The sequence below is a fragment of the Colossoma macropomum genome, unplaced genomic scaffold, assembly GCF_904425465.1.
Source record: "Colossoma macropomum unplaced genomic scaffold, Colossoma_macropomum, whole genome shotgun sequence".
Taxonomy (NCBI): Eukaryota; Metazoa; Chordata; class Actinopteri; order Characiformes; family Serrasalmidae; genus Colossoma; species Colossoma macropomum.
The window spans coordinates 17,312,126-17,325,650 of NW_023494790.1; the positions used below are offsets into that span (position 1 = coordinate 17,312,126).

General features: G+C 38.3%; 1 protein-coding gene across 5 annotated transcripts in view; it reads right to left on the reverse strand.

Annotated features, from left to right (window-relative positions):
* Nucleotides 1–13,525, reverse strand: part of si:ch211-119c20.2 (caskin-2) — a 57,522-nt gene that overhangs the window by 21,714 nt on the left and 22,283 nt on the right. For all 5 annotated transcript variants that reach the window (XM_036572379.1, XM_036572378.1, XM_036572376.1 and 2 more), the window contains 5 exons: nucleotides 10,260–10,357; nucleotides 8,325–8,470; nucleotides 6,976–7,071; nucleotides 5,713–5,825; nucleotides 1,079–1,187 (listed from right to left, as the gene is read on the reverse strand). In XM_036572379.1, the coding sequence (XP_036428272.1) occupies nucleotides 1,079–1,187; nucleotides 5,713–5,825; nucleotides 6,976–7,071; nucleotides 8,325–8,470; nucleotides 10,260–10,357 (562 nt within the window). The remainder of the gene's footprint in view (nucleotides 1–1,078; nucleotides 1,188–5,712; nucleotides 5,826–6,975; nucleotides 7,072–8,324; nucleotides 8,471–10,259; nucleotides 10,358–13,525) is intronic.

Below are 13,525 nucleotides of genomic sequence, written 5' to 3' on the forward strand. Positions count from 1 at the left end.
AGGCACACATTTTTATAGTGTCATAAATCCTAACACAGGTAAGATGAAGTTAAACACAAAGCTTATCATCACTGTCAGAAGAAAACCTCTTAGTTCATTTTTTAAATTAATTTTAAAATCTACATTATATGGCCAAAAGTGTATGATCTTGCTGGACATGCCATAGCCTTTGCATTTACATGCCCCAGACTGCAAGACAGTTAAGCATGATTCATCACTCCAGAGAACACGTTTCGACTGCTCCAGACTTCAGCCGACACTTGGCATTGCGCATAGTGCTTGTGTGCAGCTGCTCAGACATATAAACCCATTTCATGAGGCTCCTAGTGCACAGTTCTTGTGCTGATATTGCTTCTAGAGGCTGTTTGTAAGACTTGATGCTGAGTGATGCAACAGAGGATGATTTTTGCGCACTACATGCTTCAGCACTGGGTGGCCCCGCTCTGTAAGTTTGCATGGTCTACCACTTCGTGGCTGAGCTACTGTTGCTCCTAGATGCTTCCATTTCACAATAATAACACTTACAGTTGACCAGGGCAAATGTGTGTCTATGGAGAGTGCACTGCTTTGTGCTTGATTTTATACACCTGTTAGCAATGGGTGTGGCTGAAATACCTGAACTCAATAATTAGGAGATTTCTGGCCATATAATGTACATTAAAATCAACAACAATTTTTCCTTCTCTTGCAAAATCTTTTGTCATTTTGTCGTTTTTGTAATTAAAGTACAAACTTAAAGTGACCAAAATGGCTGATTAGCTATCTTACTTCTTAGCTGTCAATAATTGGTAGCACTGAACTGATAACAGAAACAACTTGAGTTCAGATAAACAAACATAACTTACTGCTGCCCTCTAAAGGTGTTACAGCAGCAGAAGTTAGAAGTTTTGCTTATTTTAAGACTCCATTACGTCTTCATAAACGTATTTGCCACAAACCAACAAATAAAAACGCATCTAACTGTGGAAAATAACTGCGGTTGACTTAAATAATTGCAATCAGGTGAACATGTAATAATTATGACAGGCCTTTTGATGGGTAATCTTGATGGGTTTGTAAAAAAAAACTCAACGCTTACATCCAACAACAGCTTCACTACTTCTGTTTTCCCATAGAGCGCAGCCTCGTGAAGAGACGTGCCAGCTTTGGTGGTTCTGTTGATGTCAATTCCTGCTTTCAGCAGCAGCCTGAGAGATGTAAATGAACAGGAAAGAAGCAGTGTTACAACCATTCCTTCTTTGTACCATGTAAGAGCCCATGCCTTTTCTCGATGACTAATTGCCACGTATAATGAGCCTTTCTCTTGGAAGTGATTCATCTGCAGAATATTTTCAAACACAGCTTCTTGTTTATCATGGGCTTTAATGAATTCCACTATGGGTTTCTACACGCTCCCAGTCTTCTCAACTTTCACTTCGATGATAAACAGCTGAGATCCAGACACACATAGAGCCGCACACACACAACTATAAACATTTATCCAAACAAACTTTCCCTCTCTCAGGTAGTGGAATGTTCAGTGTGTATTCAGACAGCCGGACAGCTGTGGAAATGGAGAAAGAGCATGCAGAATGCCTGGTATGGGGAAGGAAAGCACAAGCGGCTCTTCAACTCCTACACTAGCAAATATGCTCTTAATCCAAGGGGTACCACTCTGCTCCGCCGCAGTAGAGCCCCTAGTTATATACCATTAGATTCATAGCCTTTTATCAGTCAGCTGGCATAATGATTAACTGAATGACCTTCTATGGCCACTCTAGAAAACAAGCAGAAAACTGTACTGTATACAGTATGTGTGAGCTGGTTATGCTGTTTATTATATCATAGGTTTGTGCAATATAGATAAAACATTAATATTGTGATTATATTGCTACATGATACAACTGAGATACTAAATGCAATATTTTTAACATCACAAAAACTGAATTCTAAACAGGCTATTTTTTGCAGCTTAGATTCCATAAATGGACTAGGGAGTGAATATGTTTGAAAATAATAACTTAAAGCCCCGTTTACACCTGGCATTCACATACATCTTGGGTGATTCATAAGTGGACAGCGCTAAGTATTGGCTGCCCAATGCATCTTGAAAATCACTCAAACCACCTTCGGAGGTGGTCAAAGATGCATATAACCACAAAACACTTCTGGTGTGGCAGCCTTACGTGATCAATCAATATTGTGATAGCGACTAGTAAATAATATATACCTCTCTAATTTGCGCATATCATTTAATGTGCTTCCACCTCAGCCTCACTTCAGCAAAATCTCTCCACCACAGCTCCTAAATATATTCAGTGGCTGAATATATGGTCAGCGGCTATATTTTACATCACAAAGGAATTTGTCTAGTGCAGAGTGACCTTCCCAGCACATGTCCAACTTAAAAAGGTCATTCATAGGTTGACTTTGAGCTGAAGGAAACTCAGAACCTCCTTTTTTGAGCTCTCTTTTCCCTTAGCCAAAGGCTGCCCTAGTTCTGAAAAGGAGTCTCTTTGGCTAAAAGCTGAGTTTCTCATGATGGACACTTTTCATAAAAAAAGCCGAACTTCATCAACTGAACTCATAAATAGTAAAGCATCACTTCACATCACAGAGAAAAATAACTAGGATTCATATTTGAATCCCAGCTGTGCCATGCGGTCTCTTGTAGAATGAAACTGTGTGCGTCTGCATGCTTGCGTGGCGGAGTCAAGCAATTAGAATCCTCCAACAAGTGCACCAAGGTACTGAAAAGATGCTGAAAAAAGATGCAGCTGAGGATGTGCTTGCTCTTCCATACTGCTAGGAGAATGATGCGATAGGCGAAAGGTCGACTACACTGGGGATCTGGCTCTGGGTAAATTGGAAAGAAGAACAGGAACGCTACATGAAATAAGGTGAATGATGAACTAGCGCAGCAGATTATGTCAGTGGACGAGACTTCCGTCCAATACTGCCTGTTCTTGTCATGGTCAACGGTTATAACAGCTTCTAGTTTCCACATAGAGCTATGTCTGAATTATAATGTTTTCACACAGAGGCTCCCAAACTAGCAGAGCACAGGCCCAGTTCTTTAACAGCTCGGCTTTCATTGATTTGGCTAATTGAACGGACTGAGGGTCTTTTCATCCTCTGAAAAGAGCTGACTTCAGACAGGGTGGAATCATCATACTGTGGTAAAACAAGCCACGCCCGGAAAATTTGCAGTTTGTCTCTTTCCTCTTAATTGATCTATTTTGCAGCATCTCTGGACTTCTTTAATGTTGTAAAGGGGAGGGAAAAAGCAAGCTGACATTCAATACTAATAAGCTTATATTTTTACCCTCTACTTAGCTTTATCCATCTCTAACATGTTTACTAGCTGTATTCCAGCGAGCACTGGGGGGGCTGCTTATGCTGAGAATGCAGTGTGAACTTTCATATATGGAAAGCACTGAGAAACACGGCACAGCAGCTGACTGACCAGGGAAACACAATCTGACCTCACTCCTACGCCATGTCAACACTCAGCAGACTCAGGTCCCCACACAGCACTAATGAGAGCAGCCTGGGTCAAAACACACAGACGCACACACACAGACACACACACACACTCTCTCTCTGTCTCTCTCTCTCTCTTTGCCAGTCAGTCTTCCATGTGCTCATTCAACACTCCCCTGTTTCCGCACCTCACTTCCTTTACAAACACGCATGTCATATGTCAACAAGGGGGGCAGACATCGCTTGCATAGACGCCTGCTCGACAGCACGCTACAATACAATACAAAACACCTACCCACCTACTCAGTCACTAACACCTGCACACGAATGGACACCTACATATTCTTTTTGGTGAATTATTTCTTTGCATGTGACTCTTATGCTTACTGAAAGAGTCTTCATAGAAACTTCATTCATTAAATAGTAATTAAACACTAGTTTCAGATACAGTGCCAGCAGCAAAGCATATTTCATTCTGTCACCCCTCTAGTGTCACCCTCTGTGTAAATATTCAGTGCTTTAGCCCAGACGCTGTAAGAACAAGAGTTTCAATTTCAATTCAAATGAAGAAGCCACCAAAAAAAAAACACAAATCAGGCTTCAGAATTGGCGGAAAGTTTTACCTGTAGTAAAAGTGGGTTATCATAACATACTGGAGCTTAACTTATGTGCTTAACCTAAATGCTTAACTCGCAAATCAATACTGCAACATTCCCTCTGTTTTTGTGTTTAAATGTCATATTCCTGACCTCTGAAATGCAAAAGTTTAATATGAAACTAAAGCCAAAGTAAAAAGAGGTCTGGTGTCCTCTGTGTATGTATGTATTTTGTAAAAGAAAAATTGGTTTTTAATCTCATATTAGTATTGTATCACAATGTATCACAATACACAAACATGATATACTGGTGCACGAGTGCACATTAAAAGATCAGTACTATACCAAAAATGTAACAATTTACAGGGGCAGTTTTTTAACGCATGTCTTATTATTTAAAAAAGCCAAGGGAAATGTTAGGTCAGTGCACATGAGTAACAGAGGCTTGAATGAGCTAAAGAGCTGACACTAAACTAGAACTAACTAGTGGAGCATTAAATGGTGAAGACTTGCCATTTACTACATTGTTTTTTCTCTTCAGTGGATAATGTGCCAGCATGTTAGTTTGGTGAGGTAACACTGAGAACAGAGACTATTTTTATTGTTTTATTCTAGTTTTGGCTAAGGCAGCTAAAGAAGTTTGTTACTACTTTTTCTATTAAACATGAGTATAACCATAGAAAGTGTGTGAATTGACTGAATCTCTATGATGTTTACACTATGCTTGCATACATGACAAAAAACAGGCTTACATCTTGACGAATGTGTCCAATGCATCAGTGTGGACTGAAACAGAAGGCACCACTGTGGATTTAAACCCAAGTGTATCTGTTTCATCAGAAAGATGACTAGAAACCCTTGAAATATTACTGTTTTTAATGCTGATTTTGAAAAACAAGTGTTGGAATGCTTGTTTGGAAAAATATTAACATGTATTCAAAGCCTGTAAGATTTTGTTCCAAGTAATTCTGAACTGTTTCTATTTTAGTTAACTTATTCTGAAATAACCCCACAGTATAAAGGGCAGCTGGCATTTTCAAAGGAAAGAAGAAAAAAAGAGTTTTTTATTATATGACAGTGACAATACATAAGTACAGATACGTACTGAGAATTTCCAGAGCCATTTCTGAGTAATATGGCAAAAATACAATATAATGATAATTTGAAAATGTTTTACAATACACAATACATATCAAGATACTAGGTTTTTGATACTGTCAAAAACTATGAATATAATGATTACACAAATGATTTTTATGCAATGTTTCACACCCCATAATGCACTAAATACAATTAACTTAATGACACATCTGGTTAGTCAGTGATCTATATGTATTAACGATCCACAATATGATCAGAAATGCATATTGTGACATCATTTGTCATAATAATGATAAAATATCATCATACTGCCCACCCCTAACACACATACACACACACACACACACACACACACACACACACACACACACACGCACACACACACACACACACACATACACACACACACACATACACACAAATACCCTTTAAATGCTGTGGGTCTGACACCAGGCTGTAAGTAAACAGAAATCCAAAGGGGGATAATGTGGATGAAGAAAAGATACACAGTGAAAGTAAGAGGAAAGTTCACAGTGACTGCGAGGGAGAGGACCTGATAATGTCCTTATGGCCATTGCGGGCAGCGAGGTGCAGGGGCGTGTTGTCTCTTCCATTCCCCTCCAGCAGAGCCACCACCATGTTACTGTTCAACAGCAGCTGTGCCACCTGATACACACACACACACACACACACAAACATACCAAGAAGCTTAAATGACATATTTGATTAGACAGCATTTCAGTATACAGTTTTCTTTTAATACCATTTATGACTTGATGCAAGCTGTAAATACACAACTCAGGCCAGCCAACTTCGTCACCCTGCCTGGCTTATGTCACACTTCACCTGGCACAAAGTTTCCAGCTGAGGCAGTCTTCCAGCAGCCCAGCAACTGAGGCTGCAGCAGGCTGCAAAATTAGACTCCCTCTCTCCGACTGCTTCTTCATAGCATTTGCATTCTCTAATGCCAAAATGACTAGAGCCAGAGATTAAATAGAAATAGTCCACCCAGGCAAATCTAGTTTTAAATGAATTAAAGATCGCACAACGCGGCTTACGCGCAACTGTCAGAAAAGCCCTCAGTGAAAGCCTTTCATCCCTGTACGACTGGCATCCGCAGGGAGCTGCTATAACCAGTTTATTTACCCGAATCTTGCAAATCATTCAAACATTATAGACTCTGCGCATGCAGTGCGGAATCTTCCCTCAAAATATCATAAGCTCCTCATTCAAGCTCCACTTCACCAGCTTCTGTGTGCACTTCTGCTTGAGCAGGGAAAAATCCACTGATGAAGCTATGCTTTAGCTGCTGGATTGCTGAAGGATTGGGCATGTGTTCGCAGCAAAGCTTCAAAATGAGCTTGTAAATGAAGCAGTTGGATGTGAAAAGTGAAAGACTCATCCTGATGTAACATAATAGCACGCCTGGGCTAGTGAAACTTATGATTAGAGATGCACTGATATGGAATTACTCGGCTGGTGCTGTTAATTGTTAATTAACACCTTGGCTAATAAGGATACCAATATGTTATCATTTAAAAAAAATTTGCGTTTTAAAACAAGTTTACAAGAAAAATCCATGACATAGCTCAGACATGCTGATTACTGTAAACATTAACAATATGTTATCTAAATATTTTACATATAGTTCAACCCATCTAAACCATTGGTTTTAATTCTTAGCTTCAGTTCATTATCAAGCCTATAATTATAATTCAATTTTTCCCTTTACTGGTGAAAAACATCTCAGCTGTCACTTTATTATCTGTCACTTGCAGATAAGATTTTATACACAATCCGTTCTGCCCAAACTAACCTTTAGCCTGCCAAACTCACAGGCCAGGTCCAGAGGGGTCTTCTTGGCCTTGTTGACCATACAGGGATTGGACTGGTGCTGTAACAGCATCTCAGACTGGGTAGATGGACAGACAGACACAAAGTCACACATTTAGCAGGTAGAGCAGTGGACTCTACACAGATAAGGTTTCCATGATCACACAGTGAAATATGCTATGCTGAAACATCCTTTGGTGGAAGGCCAGAAAAAAAAGACCAGAAAAGAAAAATGTGTCAGATTCTCTGTGGGCTGCATTACGTAGAGTATCCTGTGACAAGTGTTGTGAGAAAGGGCAGGACACAGCGAAAGGGAACACTCTGGATTTTCAGTATGAGAAACAGCCATTCTAGCCTAGTCTTCAGAAGCTTTGTTTGCACAGCAGAGCTAGCTCAAAACTGCATTGTTTAGAAACAATGCTTTGGACCAGCCAAGTAAGGCTATCAGTGCTGAGGACCCTTCTGTAGCCTTGAGCATGCAACGACAAGTCTCGCTTTCTAACTTTTCTCCTGCTTTTTCTTTCACCGGAGGCTAAAAACAACAAATACTACACTGCTTCTCCATCTGGCTGACAGTGCTTTTCTTCTAGCTAGTCATTGTCCTAAATCCAACAGGTCATCTTTAGGAGTCAAGAGCACAAAAGAAAATTCCAGAAACATCTGTGTAAACAGTTCCAAGGCTTTCATTTGATGCTAAATGCTTCATTAGAGGTGTATGTATAATAATGTTTTAAAAGATGCTATTCTTAAGATGTAAGACTTATTATTCAGTAATTACTATTTATCTGGTAACTACTTTAAAACTACTATGCCAGTTATGTAGTTAGAATGATCTTCCATTGCAACTGTTGTCAGATTGGACGAGATTCATAGAAGACCTGACAAAAATCCAATTCAAATCCATGATGAACTGCAGCTGCCTCTGTTTTGTCAAAATATCTAAATTTATAGTGCATAAAAACTGTTATCATATCATTTACGATTAATATTTTATTATTTATTTATTAAATTGGGTGTTGTACTCAACTAAAATTAGCATGGTGCAATGTTTTTTTATGACTGGTTTCAGCACAGCCCAGTTTGATGGCACAGCATTTAAAACTGGAAACCTAACATTGTGTAGCAACCCTAAACTCCAACCTAAATTGATGAGTTTGAACAGGATTCTCTGTCAACAAGTAAAGCTCATGCAACCATGCAACAGTTGCTATGAAAGAACACATCTGCGGGTGGAGCACGGATAGGTCAGTTCTCTTTGTGACTTTCCCTTTCCCACTGTCAATAGCACAGAAATTTCTGAAAAGGTGAGGTGGTACCGTGTATATTACTCACCACCTCATAGTGTCCATACTGAGCTGCCAGGTGGAGAGGGATTTGGCCGTCCTGTGACGCTCCATTAACAGAAGCTCCGGCTCTCAGTAGCATCAGCACAGAGTCTGCCTTCCCCTGCCAGGCAGCGTAATGCAGCGGACGCATCCCTAAAACAGCAGCACACAGCAGGACCACAGTGGGTCATAACACAACATTCAGAACACAGTGTTTACATAGTTTACCACATTCACCATGCAAACAGGGACCAAACACAATATTATTTACCCTCGCTCACAAACACAGTAAAATTCTGGAGCAGAAAAGCAAAATCAGAGACTTAAATTGTAAGCAGTTCCTGATGCAACATCACTGGCCAGAGGCAGTGGTTGGAAATGAAGTACATTTAATTTGTTACTGTTCTTAAGAATGTTTTCCAAGGCCAGTCTGCACTTAATTTGGAAACTCTTGTTTTCTGTTCCTGTTTTCAAGTCCAGTATTGTGCAAACATCCACAGATTGCCCTTAATTTATTTAATTCCACTCAAAATGGCCATTTATTTTTAATATCAGGAAAAAAGCAGACAACATACACAGTATTTAGCAGACAATTACCCAGATGCCTCAATAAATAATAATAATATTGTTTTTTCAGGATTCAGTGTGTCCAACCTTTGTCTTTATCATAACTTCCATGTTTTTGTGAGAATCACTTGAAGTTTTTTAAAGAAATCTACCAGAATATTTTTCCAAAGTTCAGGTTGGTTGCATTTTCTGCTTCTCCTGATCCAAGTGATCTCAAACACATCCAATAATGTTGAGGTCTGGACTCTGGGGTGGTCAGTCCATTGTTCTGAGAACACCAGCAGATTCCTCTAGTTTGATTTGTTTCTTCTGTTTTTGTCTATGTCCTTACCTCAGTAACAGCTACATATCCTTTCAGACACACAGCTTCGAGTTGTCACAGTGAAAGGTTAGACAGAAACAGATCTGTAGCAAGAGTAGAGTTGATTTCCTCTTAAAGATAAAAGCTTTAAATACTGTTTATCTGATAGTGAGAGATTTTGGTGGTCTACCAGTTCTCACTCAGGGTCCCAATTTCTCTACATCTTTTAACCATTAGTTTTGGAAACTCCTGCTTTTCCTGTATTTTTCTTTGACTTACCCCTTGCTTTCCCTTCCTCCCTCTTCTTATATCTAATCTCCTCAGAAATATCTCTTAAAAAATGTATAACTTGTACTAATGGCTCAGATAATGTTGGTCTTAAAGGGATTTGAAAAAAAGGTTTGATGTAGTATGCGAACATTGTAAAAGTTTCAAAACACATCGCTCACTCCCTGTTCCACACAATCCATAACTGGAAACTAAAATTCAAAAACAAGCTTTTTGAATGAGGCACAATACAGGACAGCCAATGTTTAAGGGATGAAGACAGGTTTGAAAGTGTTCATGTAAAAGTGAAACAAAAAACACATGAAAAATGTAGAACATGAAACCTTTAAAGAACAAAAACCAACATCATATTTCATTACAAAGAGAGCATACTGAATACTGATAGAGGAATACTGAAAGTATTCCTGTTTAATTAGATTTAGTGCAGTGCAGTATTAAATGTGGCACTACTGGTGCTTTTCTGTCCCAAGTTAGAAAACAAAAACTTTATCAAAACTTGTCAAAACCTTGAAAAACTAAATATTGTGAAGAAAATTGTGTATCAAGATAATGTTCTGGACCATAATGGTATATTTTTGCCATATTGTTCACCTCTGCTTAAGTAAGCAGGTACTTTTACACTTTAACTAGATATATAAATTTAAAATTTCTACTTTTTAATATTTTACCATGGGCATTTCTACTTTCACTCAAATACAAGGTCTGTGAATTTCGTCCATCGATGGCTAAATGAAGACGCGGCTGTGAAGAGAGGCTGTACAACTGCAGACAATCTGAGTGCCTCACCATTACTGTCCTTGATGTCCACCATAGCTTGGGCCTCCAGCAGAAGAGACAGCAGGTCAGTGGTGCCAGTGAGAGCCGCATGATGCAGTGCTGAGAACCTGTAGCACCAACAAGAAAAAAACATTAGAGAATAGAGAACATAATCTATGAGAGTCAAGAAACCATTTAAAGGAAACTGTTTAAAGGAATAGTCTTATTTACATAATTTTACACTTATTCCAAATGCAGTTGTTTAACCAAGACATTTCTGTGTCCAAATTTTGCTTCTTTAGTTTAGAACTGTAGCTGCTAGGCTAACATTGCTTACAAACACTGGATGTCAATAGTCACCCAAACTGTTTCCACAAATATCTGCTAAACCTTTATATATTTGCTTCAAATTAACTTGATAAGCTACCTAAATGATTCTGTAAAATGGCATGAATAGATCTTAATTACACATTTAAGGTAAAACTGGAACTACATTATCACCCACATACACATTCAAACTCTGGGAGGCTAGAGTGCCGGACTTTGATGAAAAATGTCACTACGCAAGTACGTAGTGTTAGCACAGCGATACCTAAGATGCTGAAGTGGCACTTCAAAGAATGATAAACCTACGAAAATGAGGTGCAGAGAGGTTCTATCTTTTTTCAGCATCACATGGCCCTTTCCGCAAGTAGACCACCAGGCTCCTGTTGCTCGAGGCCCCTTCTTTAAGTTATGTGGAGAGGTATTTCAAATTTATATAGTTTAAAGTGAGTCATATTGTGTTGTAAACCACTGTGACTTGTCTGAGCAACATGAATTAAGACCTGAATGTGGTTTGAGTGGGTTAAGAAAATGTTTGAGCATGTATTTATGGAAACAGTTTAGGTGACTATTGAGGTCCAGCGTTTGTTCGTAATGTAAGCCTAGTAACTCCAGTTCTATACTAAATATGCTAAATTTGGACATCAAACATGTCTTGGCTGGTTGACTGCATTTTGGGTAAGTAAAATAATCAAGCACATTTGATTTTTTGCCGAATTATTCATTCAATTGTTAACTGAAAATAAAGACATTTTTTTCCTTTTCGCATCCTTTTAAGGTGCTACTCCTTTTGTTAGAGTGAAAATTGAAAGGTTTTGTCTTGACTAAAGAAGCACACAGAATCAATTATTTTTGAAGTTTTTTTTGTTAGCTCTCATGTTTTTTGAACAGCCTGTCAGTGCACAATGTGCTATGAGCAACTGTCTAATGGGCCTCTATACCTATATTTGTAGTCTAGCATTATAAATTAAGAATGAACTGAGACAATACTCAGAAGTGACTGAAGACACAAAAATCATATTTATCTTTCATACACTGTACCCAGCCATAACAAGAATCAACTGTTCCGACACTCATTCTCACATAATCACACACATCAGACTTTCTGGGATTTCTAGACGTCAAGTTAGTCCCAGGCTGGGACACAAACAAACACAAACAAAAGACGTTTTTTCCATGTCTTCCTGGCATTTCAAAGGATGGCACTGAATTGAAATGGGATAAAGCATAGGACAGAGATATTTATCATAATCCAGTACTGAAAACACCCTGAAATAAGAGGAATATTAAAAGTGAGGAACACAACTGAATCATGGGATACGCTGTTTCTTAAATCTCTGTGGACTGGGGTTCATTTGGCATTTAATAAGCGCCTTAAGTCTTTGGGAAAATGTAGCGGACAAACTTTCTGACGTCCACCCACAGTGTTCTAAGAATGGCAAGTTAAAACATGTGTCAGTACATGTATTAACTGTATAATTGGCCCCAAGATTAAGCTGACTTTTCCTCTGTGGAGTCACACTCAGACTCCTTCATGCATTGGCAGGCTGGATCTGGTGAAACAGCATTAATCCCAACAAAACCCCTCTGTCTGAGCATGATAAAAATATAATTTGTGATAAAAAATGTATCAGAGGAATAGAAAGTTAAAAATTCTCTCTAGACTTGTTCACAAGAGGATGGGTTTCTACTAATAATTCTTGCTTTCATTTAGTTTTCTCATTTCATATGTATAGAGAAGCAGAACTTTTACAAGAGGTCCAGTGAGTGCTACTACACATTTAATACAAAGCCTCATTCACAGACACTGCAGTGCACAGAAACAGATTCAGTTTCCTCAAACTGATGCGTCTTACACTACAATGAGCAGTGTGTTACATGAAGGTAAGTTACCAGAGGGGAAACACCTCAGTCAGTCTTATAAGTGCTCAAGTGTAATGATATTTTCAACATGTGTGACCTAAAAGACTAAGAGATTTTAAATGGTAAGATATGTTTAAAAAAGATTTTATACTGGCAATTGTTTAGCAATTGGTAATACGACTCTAAAAATTGAGGAGTCAAAAAATCAGGATCATCAAAGGGGATAATATTCCATTTGTCTGAAAGATAAAATGCTTTTCAGGGCATTTGTGTAACTTGATATCAAAGTGGAATCTTCAGACAGTGCTTTCCCCAGCCTGTCTGTGTTCTTGGTTGAATGATCTTTGATGTGAAATACACTCTGCTTGGCACCAAAAAAAGTTTCTCAATGAGCAACTGCTTCACCAAAGTAGACAAAATACGCCATCGATTTGACACTAGTCAGAAGTTCTGTGTGTGTGTGTGTGTGTCCCATATGTATTAGATACCTTAACTAGCTATATGTAATAATAACATGTAATTTAGGTATTTTATAAACATAACTACCTGTAATGCCCCATAATTTTTAGATATATGTAACTATCTGTATATATTAAAGTTGCATATGTATTTTGTAAGAGCCCAACCAATATGAAAATTCAGGCTGATATCAATACTGCTTTTAAATGGCAAAAACAACACAATACTTTTATAATTCCTACTTGAGACTGTAATTTTATACTCCATTACTTTTATTTAAACAGTGCTTTAATGACTGATATGACTGAATTCTAATACTTTCAATTAAAAACAGTTTTTTGAGTTATTATATTATATATGTTGTTTTTGTCCAATACCAATAATGTGACATTGTCGGCCAATACCAATGAGTTCACTGATATTGGCCGATATTATCAGCAAACTGTAATGTAACTTTAATGTGTCCCATATGTTATATAGTTTATGTATATGTGTGTAATGCTTAACCCAAACTGTAAGCTCTAAAATGTTCATAACCCACTGCTGAGTCCAGACTTCTATTACATACTCCCATAACTGAAGACTAATTCAGTTTGCACTGCTTTCTATCATTACTGAATTATTAGCCTCAGATTTTAAGAGACTACACT